Here is an 18,121-nt window from a genome sequence, read left to right on the forward strand (position 1 = left end):
GAGTGCAGTCCTCTTTTGGTGCAGTCCAGGGATTCAGCAGGGAAGTGCTTCTTCTCTTGATATTTCCAGGCAGTTTCTGGGCAGCTCTTCCATATTTATTCCTCAATCTGGGCTGGCAATGGAGGGTGGGCATCCCCAACCAATGGGATTTAGTTGGCACCCTCTTTGATGACCACCTCCTGGGAAGTGTGGCATATTTCTGTCCCAGAATGCACATCTCAACAAAACTAAAAATGTAGAAAATCTCTCCTGGAGGTTCAGGTCTGGCTAACCCAACCCAAGTTTGGCTAACGTTTCCCTACTCTCCCCTTCCAGCCCATTTCCTTATCTAATTAGAGAGGCTCCCATCTGGCTGAGGGTGCAGAAACTGGAGGTGAGCCTGGATTTGTCCTATCTGTCATTCTCCCTTTGAAGACCAGTTTGGCTACCCAGCTGCCTTCCTGTTCTGGTATCTACAGGCAGCAGATCTCCTCCCACCAGATGTCTACTTTCGCTCAGCCCAGGCTACTTCACACCTTATTGAGACAGCTTAGCTCAGCCTGTCAAAGGCTGGCCGATCAGAAATGTCTGCTACAGCGTTGAAATGGGTAACGTTAGGAAAGCAGTTCTAAAACTTCTTTCCTACAATAGTTATAATAAATCCAACCTTGGCAAGTTGTTGGATTATTTGTAACTAATAATTTGACTCTTTGAATTAATATTTTGAGCTTACTTTTGTCAAAAGATAGACTTTATTAATGTTAAATAAAGCCTTTCTGTGTTAGCCTATGAAGCTAATGTACTACAATCGGGAAAAACGAAATTGGCAGTTTTCCCTCAGCAGAGCATTTAAAATATCTTTTATAATGGCCATGCTTATTTTAACTTGTCACCCTACCCTTGGGGCACCTGGAGCAGACCTTGGGTGTTGCACATATAAAAATGAGGTCGTTTAAAACTTTGGAAATAACTATTATTCCAAAGCAGAGGCTGGCTTTTAAAATGACAGCAGGCACCACAGCAGTGCACACTTGAGTGCATTAAATCTACTGGGCCGCTAAACCTACATGCCTTACCACATTATTAGGGACTTACAGGTAGGTTGTCAGTACCAATTGTTATTGTACCTAATTAAGATATACGTTTGAGGGCATGTGTAGCTGCAGATACACATGCTATGCATACGTCTGCCATCTAGTGTTGGGGTTGGAGTGTTACAAGTTGTTTTTCTTTGAAGAAGAGTTTTCGAGTCACAGGATCGAGTGACTCCTCTTCGGCTCCATTGCGCATGGGCATCGACTCCATGTTAGATTGTTTTCTTTCCGCCTTCGGACGTGTTTCCTTTCGCTCCGATAGTTCGATTCGGAAAAGCTTAAAACTCTTAATTTCTCGTCAGTATTGTTTTCGATTGCGTTACACCTTCGATCGACACTCCCGTACAGTTGAAACAAACATCTTACTCTCCCTTTGGGGGGCGCGCGTGCGCCCAACTTGGGCCTCGTCGGGCTGACCGCGTGGAAGCCTCATGAATTGGACTCTATTCCGATTCTGTCCTCAGTGCCACGCTAAATTCCCTTATACGGACCAACATCTCGTCTGTAATCTCTGCCTTTCTCCCGACCATCGGGAAGAAAATTGCGAGGCCTGCAGATCCTTCCAGTCGAAAAAGACGCTCCGAGACAGAAGAGCACAGAGACTCAAGATGGCATCAAAAAGCACCAAACATCTCGACATCGAAGTTGAAGAAGAAATGCAGACCGCAGTCTCCGTTCGAGGATCCGACTCCGACCAGGATTCTGAAGAGGACAGACCGGTCATGGCAGGACAGCACGTGAGTAAGCCTGCCCCTGTGTCATCTAAGCCCAAATATAAGGCCTTGGGAACGCCACTGCCGGAAGGCCATTGCTTGACCTGAAAGAAAACGCTCAGTGACCAACCCACCAGCTCGGCACTGAAGAAGGATACCCCTCCGAAGCCATCGGACTCGTACTGAAGCTCCGTCTCCGAACTGAGCAAACACCGCTCTTCCGAGTCAAAATCTCGAAAATCATTTTCGGAGCCGAGACCATCTTCAATCCCATATATCCGATACCGAAAAAGCCAGCTTTGGAGCCGAAAAAAACTATTTATACTGAGGAGCATGGACTTTCACAAGCACTTAAAGAAAGCCACAACACTACTGAGTAGGACTCACAAATAGAAGCAATGGATGGAAGGCAAGCCAGGATTCATATCCATAAAGAAACTGGCAGAATTTTAACGACACCTCCTCCAAAACCAAAGAGGAAATTAGCCTTTCAGGAGAAATTGGACACTACACAGCCTCCAGCTAAAGTGCCAAAAACAAAGGAAAAACCTCCACCTGCTCAATTTTCTCCTCCTCACTCTCCACATCTATATATTTCTCCTCCTTTCAGTCCTACACCTATGCAGTCACCATCGCACTCATTTGATTTGCAGCAGGACAATGTGGATCCATGGGATCTTTATGATCCAGACCCCATTCCAGACAATAACCCAGATTGCTATCCATCTAAGCCTTCACCACTAGAGGGTAGTACAGGTTACACTCAAGTGATAGCTAGGGCGGCAACTTATCATAATGTCACCATGCATACTGAGCCATTAGAGGATGATTTCTTATTTAATACACTCTCCTCCACTCATGCAACATATCAGTCGCTTCCTATGCTCCCTGGCATGCTAAAACATGCTGACCAGATATTTAAAGGGCCAGTAAAGGCAAGAATAATTACTCATAGAGTGGTGAACAAATATAAGCCACCTCCTTCCGATCCTGTCTATATTACCCAACAACTACCTCCTGACTCAGTAGTGGTAAGCGCTGCCAGGAAGAGAGCAAGCTCACAGTCGTCACGTGATGCACCCCCACCAGACAAAGAGAGTAGGAAGTTTGATGCTGCAGGGAAAAGGGTGGCATCTCAGGCAGCCAACCAGTGGAGAATAGCCAACTCTCAGGCATTGCTGGCTAGATATGACAGTCCCCACTGGGACGAGAGGAAATATATAATCCAGTATCTCTCCAAAGAACAGCAAAAAAGGGCACAACAGATAGTATAGGAAGGGCAAGCCATCACTAACAATCAGATTAGGTCGGCCTTTGACTCTGCAGATACAGCAGCCAGAACATCAACACTGCTGTAACCATAAGGAGACATGCATGGCTTAGGTCTTCAGGATTCAAACCTGAAATCCAACAGGGAGTGTTGAATATGCCATTCAGCCAAAAACAGCTTTTCGGCCAAGATGTCAACACTGCTATTGAAAAGATGTGAAAGGATTCAGACACCGCAAAAGTCATGGGTGCACTGTATACCACACAATACAGGGGATCCTTTTAGTAAACTCCAATTTAGAGGCGGATTTAGAGCCCAAACTGCCAAGGCACCCATGTCGCAGCCAAAGCTGGCCTACCACCCTCAATACCAATGAGGTGGTTTCAAAAGCACTTCTAGAGGCCAGTATCCCAGAGGCAGGGGAAAACATCAAACACCAAAACAAGCCTCACAACAAAGTAAACAGTGACTTGTGCCATTCCTTTCCAATTCACCCCCCGTGGGGGAAGACTGCAAAAGTTCCACAACAATTGGCTAAATATTACTACATATTATCAATTATCCACAATGGCTATTGCCTAGAATTGATACAAACTCCACCAAACATTTCACCAAAACCACACAGGCTACTCACAGACCATATCACTCTGTTACAGGAAGAAGTCTAATCTCTATTACTCAAACAAGTGATAGAAGCTGTGCCACAAAATCAAGTAGGGACAGGAGTTTACTCACTGTATTTCCTCATTTCCGAAAAGGATGGAACCTTAAGGCCAATATTAGATCTAAGAACCATCAATCTTTACATCCTGTCAGAACACTTTCATATGGTGACATTACAGGATGTTATCCCGCTACTTCAGTAACACGATTTCATGGCAACATTAGACCTCAAAGATGCGTATTTTCACATACCCATCCATCCTGCGCACAGAAAATATCTCAGGTTTGTCATTCAAGGAACGCATTATCAGTTCAAAGTGTTACCCTTTGGAATAACAACAGCTCCAAGGGTATTCACAAAGTGCCTGGCGGTAGTCGCAGCCTAAGAAGACAACACATTCATGTCTTTCCATATCTAGACGATTGGCTAATAAAATCAAACAGTCATACGTAGTGTCAAAACCATGCGCATTATGTAATACAAACCCTGCACATGCTAGGGTTCTCCATAAACTACCAAAAGTCACAACTACAACCTGCACAAATACAACAGTATTTAGGGTCAATACTAAATACTCAAAAAGCGTTTGCAAGTCCAAATACGCAAAGAATACAAGCATTTCACAATATATTGGCACAAATACATACAGGTCAACAGTACACTGTCAAATTAGTCATGAAAGTATTAGGCATGATGGCATAGTGTATTGCAATTGTTCCACATGCAAGACTAAACATGCGGCCCTTGCAACAGTGCCTTGCACAACAATGGTCCCAAGCACAGGGTCCACTTCAAGATCTAGTGTTGATAGACCGCCAAACATACATGTCCCTTCAGTGGTGGAATTCCACAAATCTAAATAAAGGGCAGCCATTTTAAGACCCTGTGCCTCAGACCATACTTACCACAGATGCATCAATGATTGGCTGGGGAGCTCACCTAAACAATCACAACATTCAAAGACAATGGAATACCCAACACAAACAGCTACATATAAATTGCTTAGAGCTGTTAGCTGTCTTCCTAGCACTTAAAGCTTTTCAGCCTCTCCTTATTCACAAAAATGTCTTGACCAAAACAGACATGACCACCATGTATTATCTGAACAAACAAGGAGGGGCACATTCGTCCCAACTCTCCCTCCTAACTCAAACAATTTGGAAATGGGCAATACACAACCAAATTCACCTGGTAGCACAGTACATTCCAGGGATACACAACCAATTAGCAGATGTTCTCAGCAGAAATCATCAACAGACACACGAGTGGGAGATTCACCCTCAAGTACATCAAAAATACTTTCATCATTGTGGAACACCAGACATAGATCTGTTCGCCACCAGCGAAAACGCAAAATGCCAAAACTTTGCATCCAGATACCCACATCCCCTATCCAAGGGCAATGCTCCATGGATCAATTGGTCAGGGATATTTGCTTACGCTTTTCCCCCTCTCCCACTCATGCCATTTCTAGTCAACAAACTGCGTCAAAACACGCTCAATCTGATACTCATAACACCAACGTGGGCACGTCAGCCATGGTACACAACACTACTAGACCTGTCAGTAGTACCACACTCCAAACTCCCAAACAGACCAGATCTGTTGACACAAAACAAAGGGCAGATCAGGCACCCAAATCCCAACACACTCAATCTAGCGATTTGGCTCCTGTGGTCATAGAATTTGGGTATTTACAACTACCAACTGAATGTATGGAAGTAAGTAAGCAAGCAAAAAAAACCACTACCAGACAGTACTATGCCAACAAATGGAAAAGATTTGTATATTACTGTCAATCGAAACAAATTGTCCCTCTTTCAGCATCAATACAAGATATTGTATGCTATTTACTTCATTTACAAAAATCAAATTTAGCATTCTGTTCCATAAAAATACATCTCACTGCAATTTCCGCATATTTGCTAAATATACAGCACAGCTCTTTATTTAGAGTTGCTGTTATCAAAGCCTTCATGGAAGCTTTAAAACGCATCATCCCACCCAGAACACCTCCAGTTCCTTTCGTGGAATCTAAACATAGTGCTTACACAACTTATGGCCCACCATTTGAACCTATGCACTCATGTCAAATGCAATTCTTAACATGGAAGGTTGCCTTCCTAGTCACAATTACATCATTGCGAAAAGTTAGTGAAATTCAAGCTTTCACTATTAAAGAACCGTTCATACAAGTACATAAACATAAAGTCGTACTACGAACTAACCCTAAATTTCTTCCTAAAGTAGTATAACCTTTTCATATCAATCAAACAGTGGAACTACCAGTCTTCTTCCCACAGCCAGATTCTGTAGCAAAAAGATCTCTACATACATTAGACATTAAAAGAGCTCTAATGTACTACATATATAGAACAAAACCATTCAGGAAAACTAAACAGCTAATTGTAGCTTTTCAAAAACCTCATACTGGTAACCCCATTTCAAAACAAGGTTTAGCAAGATGGATAGTAAAATGCATCCAAACATGTTACCTTAAAGCTAAAAGACAACTCTTAGTTGCACCCAAGGCACATTCCACAAGGAAAAAAGGTGCTACAATGGCCTTCTTAGGAAATATACCAATGGCTGAAATATGTAAAGCAGCTACTTAGTCAACACCACATACATTTACTAAACATTATTGTGTAGATGTTTTAGCAGCACAGCAAGCCACAGTAGGTCAAGCTGTACTAAGAACATTATTTGAAACAACTTCAACTCCTACTGGCTAACCACCTCTTTTATGGGAGGAATAACTGCTTTCTAGTCTATGCATAGCATGTGTATCTGCAGCTACACATGCCATAGAACGGAAAATGTCACTTACCCAGTGTACATCTGTTCGTGGCATGTTCTGCTGCAGATTCACATGCACCCTCCCACCTCCCCTGAAGCCTGTGCACCCTCCCCTGAAGCCTGTAGCCGTTTAAGTTAAACAAACACTTGTGTATATATATATATATATATATATATATATATATATATATTCCATTTGCATGGACATCTCTTTTCTTTATACTCTATCACTCCTACCTTACCCTCTGCGGGAAAACAATCTAACATGGAGTCGATGCCCATGCGCAATGGGGCCGAAGAGGAGGAGTCCCTCGATTCCTGTGACTCGAAAACACTTCTTTGAAGAAAACCAACTTGTAACACTCCAAGCCCAACACTAGATGGCAGACGTATGCATAGCATGTGAATCTGCAGTGGAACATGCCACGAACAGATGTACACTGGGTAAGTGACATTTTCCTTTTTGAACAGAGCACTGGCCCTGGGCCTTGTTAGCAGAGCCCAGAACGCAATCAGAGTCAGAAAACACCAGAATCAGTGTTAAATTAGGGCAAAAAGTGAGGCGACACCTGCAAAAAACCTGGTTACTCACACAAGATGAGAATAGTAGAATTAATCAGTTAAATCCAAAACAGGAAGCCATATGCAGTATATTTAATTGTGAAGCACCATCCAAATACGGAAGTGAGACAAAGAGTAACAGCTTGTCATTTAGTTAAAACACTCAGTTGGGCAAGTCCTCAAGAGCATGAGCACACATGAGCAAACAGCTGCTCTCAAGAGGTAATACATTTTGTAGTAGGAAAAAGATAACAATGGCGAGATGTGAAGAGATGTGAAGAATATTGTGCAAATTACCTCGTAAAATGCAAGTGGGCATCATGGTGACCAGTGGCCGCTGCTGTGGTCAAACCTCTGTGTGAACCTTCTACGCTCCAAATTGGCTTCAGAGTGAGCAGATAAGCAGTAATCTTGAGCAGCACTTACGTGTTGCCCAGAGTCCAATCCTCTCATTCGAGGAGGGATCTGAAGACTATAGCTTCCAAAAGAGTCCATTAAATGTTTATAAAAGCATATTCCTCCAAAGTAAGAAAAAAAAAAAAGTCTCTCTCTTCAGCTGCCACATAAATGATATTTAGAGCCCAGAGATTTACCTCAGAAGCGATTAATGAAATGTAAAAAAAAAAAAGTCGGTTGTTGAAAAATCGTGCTGCCTTTAGTCTCAGAAATGCCTTAAAAATAGACAAGACGACTAGATGGTAGGCCATGAGTGTTCTGCCCACTGTAGGAGGCTGGCCGGGTTTGTAGTGGGTACCTTGGGTACTTACACCTTATACTAGGTCCAGTTATCCCTTATTAGTGAAGTAGTAGTGTTCTATCAGCTTAGGCTGATAGAGGTAGCTATAGCAGAGCAGCTTAGGCTGAACTAGGAGACATGCAAAGCTCCTGAAATACCACTTATAGTTACACAGTACTTAGATACAAGTAAAGACAATACTCAGTGTTAGCAAAAATAAAGGTATTTATTTGGGTGACAGTACCATAAATATCTTAGAGACAATACTCACAATATTTACACTAGACAACAAAATTAAACAAGTAATTAGTCATAAGATAGTGCAAATAGGTCTAGGTGTAACACAAACCATATACTAAGAAAGTGGAATGCAAATCACAAATTCCCCACAAACAAGTATAGTGTGTGCAGAATTGCTGGGAGAGTAAGAATACAGTAAAAGTAAGTAAGTAAATTACCCCACCCCAGAGCCCAGAAAAGCAGGAGTAAAGTACTGCAAGTTTCCTTAAGACACATTACACCATGTGATATAGATTATTGCAGTAACCAACCAAGTCTGCAAACAACAACTGCTGGATTCCTGGGCCTGAACACCTGCAAAAGAAGGGGACCAAGTCCAGAAGTCTAAAAAAGTTCCAGGAAGGACAGGAGCCGCTGCCAACCCAGAAGGGTACAAAAGAAGAGTCCCCGGGTGGACGAAGACTGCAGGAATGCACCCTAGGTTGATGCCAGTGGGTTCCTGCGTGATGCAGATGATGTCCCACGACGTGAAGATGGATGCAGACGTGATTTCGTATTGGAAGTCGCCAACAAGCCTTCATTACGACAAATATGCATTTTGCGTCAAAATGGCACTGGCTGGTCTCAGGAGGGACCTGGGGGCCTCAGCTCTGTGTGAGGAGGAAGAGGGGGCTCACAGCTCTTCAGAGATCCCTCAGGATGCCAGGCAGCACCCATGGGAGTCCCAGGACACAGGGACAAAGGAGGTGGAAACCGCGGTTGGTGCAGCACTACAAAGAAGGGTCCCACACAGCCGAGGGTCAACTCAGCAAGTTGAGCGTCACAGGATAGAGTGCTGGGGACCTGGGCCAGGCTGTGCACAAAGGAATTATGCAAATAGTGCACAGAGGCCTCAGGAGGTGAAGAAGACGCAGTGCACAGGGGTAATATCGCTCTCAGGGAAGGCAAGGTCTGACCTCCTCCAAATTGCATCAGCAGGACCTCAGGACAGTCTGTGTCGATGGGGTCCACCCTCTTTGTATCTAGGAGCACGCTAGTCACTGTGAGAGGAGTCCAGGAGTACCGGTCATCGACTTGGAAGGTGCCTGTGTGAGCAGGGGAGTGACTCCGTCACCCCATGGGAGATGTCTTAGGTCCTTCTGGTGCAGTGTGAAGACAGGGAGTACCCAGAGCCTGCACACCGTGGAAACGCTTGCAGTTGCTGGCTGGAGCTGAAGTTGCAGAAGAAAAGTATCCCTTGTGGATACTTTGTTGCTGTTACAGTGGTTCCTGGAGCAGGCTGCGGTTGATCCGAGGTCAGAGGATGTAGTAGTTGCAGAGGATTCCTGAAGGAAACTTGCAAGCAGAATCTGCAGAGAACCAACAAAGAGACCCTAAATAGCCCTGAGAGGGGGATTGGCTGCCTTGTCAGGTATGGACCTATCAGGAGGGGTCTCTGACATCACCTGCTGGCACTAGCCACTCAGAGGCCTCCAGAGTGTCCCCACACCTTGCAGAGCAAGATGGCTGAAGTCTGGGACACACTGAAGGAACTCTGGGCACCAACCCTAGGGTGGGGATGGACAGGGGAGTCGTCACTCCCCTTTCCTTTGTCACAGTTTCATGCCAGAGCAGGGGACAAGGGGTCCCTGAACCGGTGTAGACTGGCTTATGCAAGGAGGGCACCATCTGTGCCCTTCAAAGCATTTCCAGAGGCTGGGGGAGGCCATCCCTCCCCAGCCTGTAACACCTATTTCCAAAGGGAGAGGGTGTAACACCCTGCTCTCAGAGGAAATGCTTTTTTCTGCCTTCCTGGGACTGAGCTGCTCAGAACCCAGGAGGGCAGAACCCTGTCTGTGAAGTGGCAGTAGCTGCAGCTGCCGTGCAAGCCTAAGAGAGCTGGTTTGACAGTACTGGGGGTTCGTAGTGGAGCCCTCAGGATACATGGAATTGGCTCTCCAATGCCACATTTGGAATGGAGGGACGGTTCCAAGATCTTAGACATGTTACGTGGCCATATTCGGAGTTACCATTGTGAAGCTAGATATAAGTATTGACCTATATGTAGTGCACACGTGTAATGGCGTCCCCGCACTCACAAAGTCCCGGGAAATGGCCCTGAACTATGTGGGGGCACCTTTGCTAGTGCAAGGGTGCCCTCACACTTAGTAACTTTGCACCTAACCTTCAGCAAGTGGAGGTAAGACATATAGCTGACTTATACGTTTCTTAAGTGCAGTGAAAATGGCTGTGAAATAGTGTGTGCGCTACTTCACACAGACTGCAGTGGCAGTCCTGTGAAAGGGTTTGTCTGAGCTCCTTATGTGTGGCAAAAGAAATGCTGCAGCCCATAAGGATCTCCTGGAACCCCAATGCCCTGGGTACCTAGGTACCATATACTAGGGATTTATAAGGGGGGGGTCCAGTGTGCCAATTGAAATTGTTAAATGAAGTCACTAGGCTACAGTGACAAATATAAAAGCAGAGAGAGCATAAGCACTGAGGTTCTGATTAGCAGAGCCTCAGTGACACAGTCATGCACTATACAGACACACACATTAGGCCATAAACTACATATGTTAAGTTTGTACTTTCGAGTTCTCGTGCACTTATTAATGTTTTAAGTAAAGATAGAATTGAAGAGTGAATTTAAAAAGGGAAGTTGTGAGTTGTTGTTTGGACTAGTGAACATGTGTGCTTGTTGTGTGAATTAAAATAATTCTAGGGAGTTTAAAGTAGTCTGAGGTCCGAATAGTTTAAGAAAAGTCAGAGAGAGGAAGTATGGGAGGGTGAAGATGAATGGAATTGAATTTTGTTTTATTTTTTAAACTTTTTTTTTTTAAAGAAATAGCTCACGTTCACATATGTATGTGTATGTAGCAACATACCCTCTAATCTAAATTATATACTGCAATATATATGTATGTGTGTGTGTATTACCTGCTGGCGGTCACCAGTAGGTAGTTAATGTTAGGACTTAATTTCTACAGTTTAGCAAATCTTCACAAACTTTCCCCAAACAATATTACACTTGTGTCATCCGCTGCCTGTGAAGTTTTGGGGTGATCCATCAAGCGGGGCCGAGCAAAAGGGGGGGGGGGCTCCAAAACGTGTTTTCTCCATGTTAATTCCAGTAGGGTGTTTGAACAGGAGTACTGCATGAACCACTGGACGTCATTACATCAAATTTGGCAGAAAGATAGCTCTTGTTCCAAAAAGCACCCTTTTTATTATTTGGTGTAAATCCGTTCAGTAGATTTTGAAATATTAAAGAAATAAATCATTGTGTATATATAGGGATACAAAGGCTCCTTGAACCCTCCTGATTTCATGCTGTGTTCTGTTTGGCTACCAACACTTCAACAAGGAAGTATTGGCAGCCATCTTGGGACTCTGCTTCAGCCTAGTCCCAGAAAAAAAGTTAAAAACTAAAAAAAGAGGCCGTGGAAGGGACACCCTGACCCATAAGCTCTGGTGCTGAGGTTCACAGGGCAAAAATGCATTTTTCTAAACTTTTTGCCACCAATATGCAATGGGGTCGCAATTCATCGTCAATAATGGGTGGGCCAGGTCCTGAGGACATGTCAAAAATAAGGTAGGAAGTACACATGGCCCCCCTCCTGGGCTTGCTGAAGCCCTTGGGACCGCCACCTCCCTGGGGCGATTCTTACATTGAATGCAGTGGGCTGTGCCACCCACCGCAGCCCCGGGGACCACCACCTCCCTGGGGCTTTAATAAAAAGGAATGCAGGTGGGCCATGCACCCCCCACGGCCCCAGGGACCGCCACCACCCTGAGACTGAATTAAAAGAAGGAGGGGGGATCGTCATGGACCCCCGGCCATGTGGACCACCACCTCATGGGGGCAACGCAGCCCTCCCTCAAGGAGCTAATGATGGCTCTGAGAACAGCCACCCCCCTGGGCTTGCTCCTGCTATAACCCAGGGTGCCCACCCCCAGGACATAACTGTCTGCTTTTACTTGGTGGGAGCTAACTGCTCCCACTGAGCAAAGGCAAACATAACTTCACTTTCTACAAGCAGGAGCTGTTAGAAAGCTCCTGCTTGCAGAAAGTGTTTTTTTCATCTGTTTCCCCTCACGGAAATAAGCGTGCAGGGAAACAGATTAAAACATTACTTCCGCAAGCAGGGAGCTGCTATTTAAAAAAAACTCCCTGATTTCGGGAGCAATGTCGGCTCCTGCAGGATGCACAGAACCAGCTAGGGCCGCAGGGGCCTTGAGGCTCCCCCACAGTCCTCTAGGTTTAAAAGAATAAAAAATAAATAAATAAAACGGCCTACTGGGACAGCTGTTAGACTATCACTCAGTAGGTTGAAGGTTCAAGTCCTGGTATCTCATGTTGTGTGTCTGTTTATTTACTAGTATTTGAATGTTAAACGTTTTTAGTGATTGAACATTTACTTGTTTTTGTCATCAAAAGCTGTGGGTTGAAAGTCATTGTTATGCCAGAACACTGTAGAGTAATAAGTCACCTGTGACATAGTGGTTAAGGTTTCAGACTGTCGACTGTCACACTGAAGGTTGTGGGTTCTAGTCTAGTGTGACAGTGGTCATTTCCAAACTACAATTTCTTTCCAACTTCAAATATTTGAGGTACATACGGAAAGGTGATCGCACTCTGCTTACTCGTTGAATGTATTGTTTTTATCTGTTTGAAATTATCTCATCCTTAGTATATCATTTGTCAAAGCCTGAAAAAGCTCCCTCTTTCACAGTTTCTCTCTGGGTGGTTATAGGGGTTGGCCGCAGACCAGGGCCTGTGGCCATGCATGGTGCAGGGTTGGGTGGTTATAGGGCCTAGGCCGCAGGGCTGGGCCATAGGCGAGGCCCCGCAGCCAACCACCGCTGTACTTGGCCTTTGGCTGTGCTCGGCACAGGGTTGGTTGGTTATAGGGGTTGGCTTCAGAGCCTGGCTGCAGGGCCGGCCCTGTGGCCACCCTCCACGGCGTATGGCCAAAGGCTGTGCGCAATGCAGTGTTTTGTGGTTATAGGGGCTTGGCTGCACAGGCCAGGCCCTGCAGTCAACCTCTGCTGTGCACGGCCAAAGGCTGTGCGCAGCGGTGGTTGGATTAACATATAGTAATTAAATTGCTTTACATTTTTTTTAAAACCATATAAATTCACAAAGGTTACAGGGACGTTATAGTTAGGAAATAGAACTAAAGAAGCCTTAGCAATTCACTGAAGAAACCAAAGGTTACAGGGGCGTTATGGTTAGGTTCTTAATTTACTTGTGCAAAACCATAGAAATTCAGCTGTAAGGGTTATTTCAACTAGCTATAACTCGCAGCCTATGGTAACTATAGCTTGCGTCCTCCAGGTACTGCCAATTACCCCAGATATTACAGCACTCATGACAACTTTTATGACGTCAATAAAAATAACAATGAATCATTAGCAGCCAAATTATTGAGACAATTGTGCATGACAGGGCCAATAGTAAGAACAAGAAAAATGGGAGGGGGGCAGACAAGCGTACAGTGTGGGGTTTGGTGCTTGTGGGGGAAGTAGGGGGGGATGCGGTGTTGACCCCAGGAAAAAACAGTTTTCAGCCTTGAAGAGTCATAATACCTGTGTCTTGCTATTTGTGTTTATGAGAGTGTTTTTGTGGAGTGGAGAAGCGCACACAGGGCGGGGACTTCATTTGGCACATGGCTACTGATGAAGGCAGATCAACCAGGTCTTGCTAGTGTTAATAAATTTCCTATGGACTATTGAAGGAAGACGTCATTCATGCATTATCCAATATACTTGCATAATTGCCTGAGAGTTTGTCAAACTGGCAATCCAACTCAATTAGTCGTCTATGAGTAAAGGAATGATACAAATTCCAAGCAAGACTTTTCTGTTCCTTACAAAAAGACTGATCAAGACCTGAAGGAACTTGTCATAGATGTGATCGTAGGTGGAACATACATTTCGTTCCTTGTGGACACATTTGCCCTGTTACTTTGATGACAGAAGCTGACTATGCCACACTTGTGCATAGACCTGTTGTAAATGACATTGACATACACATGTATGCCTATGGATCACAGCAAGCCCTCAAGTGCCTAAATGTTTTTAGCTCACTTTTCAAACATCGTGATCACTCGTCAAACAGGTATACAACATTGAAGTCACTGCAGGCATGTGATGCCTGTTGAATTTCAGATCAACAGTTAAACTTAGCCTCCTCAAGGTTTTATTCTAGTGAATGAGCCTAAGAACCTTGAATAACTTTCCACAAAGCTGTTTGATGGCATAGGCAAGCTTGAAGATCGTCAGAATCATCTATGTATTGACAGTGATGTGAATCCTGTTGCCCAACACTTTAGAGGCCTTCCGTTCAGTATGCAAAAACAGGCTTATTAGGAGCTTAACAACCTCATGAAACTTGACCTCATTAAACCTCTTTAATGTCCCATATCATGAGTTGCTTCCATTGCCTCAGTTCTAAAGAACAGACGGGATGCAGCATTCATTTGATGGGATGGATTTGCCATGTTACATATACTTATTTAACCTCTTTGGTATAGTATCTGGACTACATAGTAATTGATAAAAATCTCACTTGTTTCCACTCTGCTGAGAAGCCGCACTGCCTCTGAATTTACATGGGCCCCATTAAATATTTAGATTTGTGAGAGCACTTAGAACTAGTATTCATTTTTAGACAAGCTTACCATTATCTGTGGCTGGCAGAATAGGAAGCAACAGCTGAGACTCTTCTATACTATGACACCTCATTACCCACCGAACCTTTGGTTGATGCGAGTCTTGTAGAACTTACAGCTATCCTAGCTCAGAGACACTGATCCTGAAGTACCTAGTCGTGTGACTGCGAGTGCTAGGGGCAGTCTTACTAAACCAGAGGCGACCTTTTCAAGGGCTTCAAATGAATTCTTGACCGTACTGTGGGACTGTGAGCACTTTAAAATTATCCTATATGGAAACTTTCACAGTTGTGAACGACCACCAATAATAATTCACTAACCAGGAAAAGGCGAGAATCCTGTTGACATTATATCTCATATTCCTATAGAACGGTCAGCAACTGCTCTGTGTATAGCTGAGGAATACCTGAGATATGTTGTTCAACAGTATATCCTTGTGCCCTGCAACGTCAAAAATCAATACAACCATCCGGACAAGGCCCTACTATTTGTGTGGTAGAGGCTCAGAGATAGAATGAACTGGTGAAGATTTATAAGTCTCATCTCCAGAGTAAAATTAAAGATTTATGAATATTCAGAAATGTAAAGGAAGAGCTAGCTTCCCATCCTTAATGACTCCTCTTGCGGGGCACGCAATTGTTCATCCCATCGTCACTCTGAAATCACGTCATAGATCTTGCAAATTAAATACATTTAGGAATGGTGGCCACAAAGCGAATCCTAACGTAGAAGGTGTGGTTTACGTATCCTATTCAATGCCCTGGAAAGAAAACCAGTATTAGTCATCAATGAGTTTCCTGTAGTAATGGTTGTACGTAGCAGTTCGTCAAATGTCACCATTCCCATGTTAAAGAAAGTTTTTTCGTCATTTTGCATCCAATTTAAACTCAAACAATGCCCTCCTTTTAAAAAAACAAATTCAAAGACTATGCAATAAAGTTGGGCTCTAAACATCGAAAATACACTCCTGTGGCCGCAGGTAAATGGTATTGTAAAATGTTTTGTTACCACTTTGAAGAAAGCTATCCAAGTAGCCAAATTCACTTATCAGTAACTATCCAAAATCTCACGTCACACATTTCCTAACTCCCAAGACACTCCTTATATACCACCGCCTTGCCTCTTGCTAAACTGATACTTGAGCGAAAAATCCCCATGACCCTTCCACATTTCTGGTCTCTGGGAAGAACCTAAATCCTGCATATCACAAGTAGCATGCCACTGAAATGCTAGGACCAAGAATATAATAAAGCAGTATTCAGACAAACGACAAGCAGTCTCCCATTTACAGAAAGGCGACTTAGTACTTGCCAAATCAAGAGGTCACTGGAAGCAACATTCAAACTTGATTCCTAGCCTTATATGAATATTAACATAAATGGTTCCATGATCACCACTTGGAGAGAGGGACGCAGACTTTTCAAATGTCAAGACCCTGCAGGCACTGGAGTTTAAAGATAGGATGACTGTAGAAGAACAGGGATAAGGCCGTGACTCAATCTTGGAGGAAGCTAGGTGCAAACGTTTTGACAGTGACTCCAGACAACCTGCTCAACATTTCGGTGACGACTCCCCAAATGTGCTCCCTCACATTTCACCTGTTCCTGTTCAACATGCTTCATTGACAACCTAACTGGCCACTCCCTAACGGTTGGGGACTCTAAGAACTGTTCTCCCTCAAAACATCCCATCACTGTGATGGACTAATATGAACATGTGTATTATTAAGAGATGTAATGTAGTGTGCATTCTGTCTCAGGGGTGCGTCCTCGCTCCGTGCTGGAAGTGGAGATGCTCCCGTAGGGCGGGGACTTCAGTTGGCGTGTGGCCACCGATGACGGCAGATCGACCTGGTTGTGCCAGTGTTATTAAATTGCTGCATAGTTCGCCAATGGGCTTTTAAAGTAAAAGATCATTACCCCACTATCAAGTACGCTCGAGTGATTATTTGAGAGTTTGTCAAAAGTGGCCATTTAACTTAGCCTGTTGATCAGGTGGTGCCACCTCATTATAGCGAGCAGCTAAGCAAAGTTGAGACCTAACATTTGGTGGCATGTTCATGCTTAATTGTAATGGAATTCTGTTGATAAACTATTGCAAAGCTTTGGTTTGAAAACTGCTCCAAAATGCGAATCCAGTGATTTAGTTTTCAGTGAAATAATGTTATCAATTAGGAAAATGCATCTTCTCTCATCATGTTATTTTACGAGCAAATTAGTAAATTAATAAGTGTTTTTTCTTTTTCAGGAAACCCAAAATGCCCTGTTTTATCTTTTGAGAAGTATGTTATGAAGCTGCACCCTGGACATACCGCCTTCTGGCAGAGACCAAAGCTGGCTGCCCCCTCCAATTCAAGTCCCTGGTACAGCAACACACCTGTGGGGAAGAACACATTGGGAAACTACATGAAGACTTTGTCCCAAGACTATGGTCTCTCCAGGCTCTATACAAACCATTGTCTCCGTGTCACCTGCAACATGGTTTTGGAAGATATGTGTATGCTGAAGTCAGTCTTACAGTGACGATCCCTATCCAAACCATCTCTCTGCGGCTTGTTTACCTTGCTGTTACAGCTTGTGTCTTCCTCCCTGTGGACGCAGGAACAAAAAACTGTCATTCTCTTCAATGTATCTAGACAGCACCTAACTCAATTTAAATTATCACAATTTAGTTTCCAATTTCTAGTCCTAGTTTTTGTATTTTTTAGAAATATCAAGTTGTGTTAATAAGGATTAAACAAATTAGTGCTTCGCTGTTGTGGTCTGTTATTTAGTTTCAAAGAGCGACATGAAGGTTCATGCTATGTCTCATCCAATACGTTTTAAAATCTTCTGCTTTCCTTTTAGGTGCAACAACGGTCAGTGCTGCAGGTTTCAGCTGCTCGATGGCTATGCCGCAATATTTAGCTCACCATTCCAATGTGTTGTTTTGTTAAGGAAGCAGCCTCTGTAATGTTTATTTGTATATCTGCTCCGCAAAGAAGAATTTGGTAATTTTTATTAGCTACAGCTTGAAAGAATACAAACGTTTAGACAAAGTACACCCCCCACCCCTCCCCCCCGCCCTTATAACACAAGCGCCGATACAATCCACACTCGGACTAATTCTTTCACCTTTGAAAGAAACTCGAAACCCCTCATTTCTGTGTACTTCTAACCAATGTGCACTTTTAGGTAACGTGGTTTACAGAGCCATTCCGTCTTTCATTCATCCATTCAATCATTGAGGAGTCATTCTGTTGTGTTTTTGTATGTGAGCATTAATTCAATAGTGTAGACAAATGAACCAACTTGAAATGGCTTAGAAGCCTTGAACCACACTCTTTGAAATATTGATCCTTTTGGAAACCATTTTCAAGGTCAAACTTGAATTGGCTAGGTCTGATAATTTAACATATAAAAATGAAAGG

At 43.8% G+C, this 18,121-nt stretch overlaps 1 protein-coding gene across 5 annotated transcripts in view; it reads left to right on the forward strand.

Moving 5' to 3' along the window:
• LOC138268266 (uncharacterized) overlaps nt 1-17,465 on the forward strand; it is a 237,814-nt gene extending 220,349 nt beyond the window's left edge. For all 5 annotated transcript variants that reach the window (XM_069217751.1, XM_069217749.1, XM_069217752.1 and 2 more), the window contains one exon: nt 16,960-17,465. In XM_069217751.1, coding sequence (XP_069073852.1) covers nt 16,960-17,234 — 275 coding nt within the window. In that variant the 3' untranslated portion in view covers nt 17,235-17,465. The remainder of the gene's footprint in view (nt 1-16,959) is intronic.
• The last annotated feature ends 656 nt before the right edge of the window (nt 17,466-18,121 follow it).

This window comes from Pleurodeles waltl, chromosome 12 (genome assembly GCF_031143425.1).
Source record: "Pleurodeles waltl isolate 20211129_DDA chromosome 12, aPleWal1.hap1.20221129, whole genome shotgun sequence".
Classification (NCBI taxonomy): Eukaryota; Metazoa; Chordata; class Amphibia; order Caudata; family Salamandridae; genus Pleurodeles; species Pleurodeles waltl.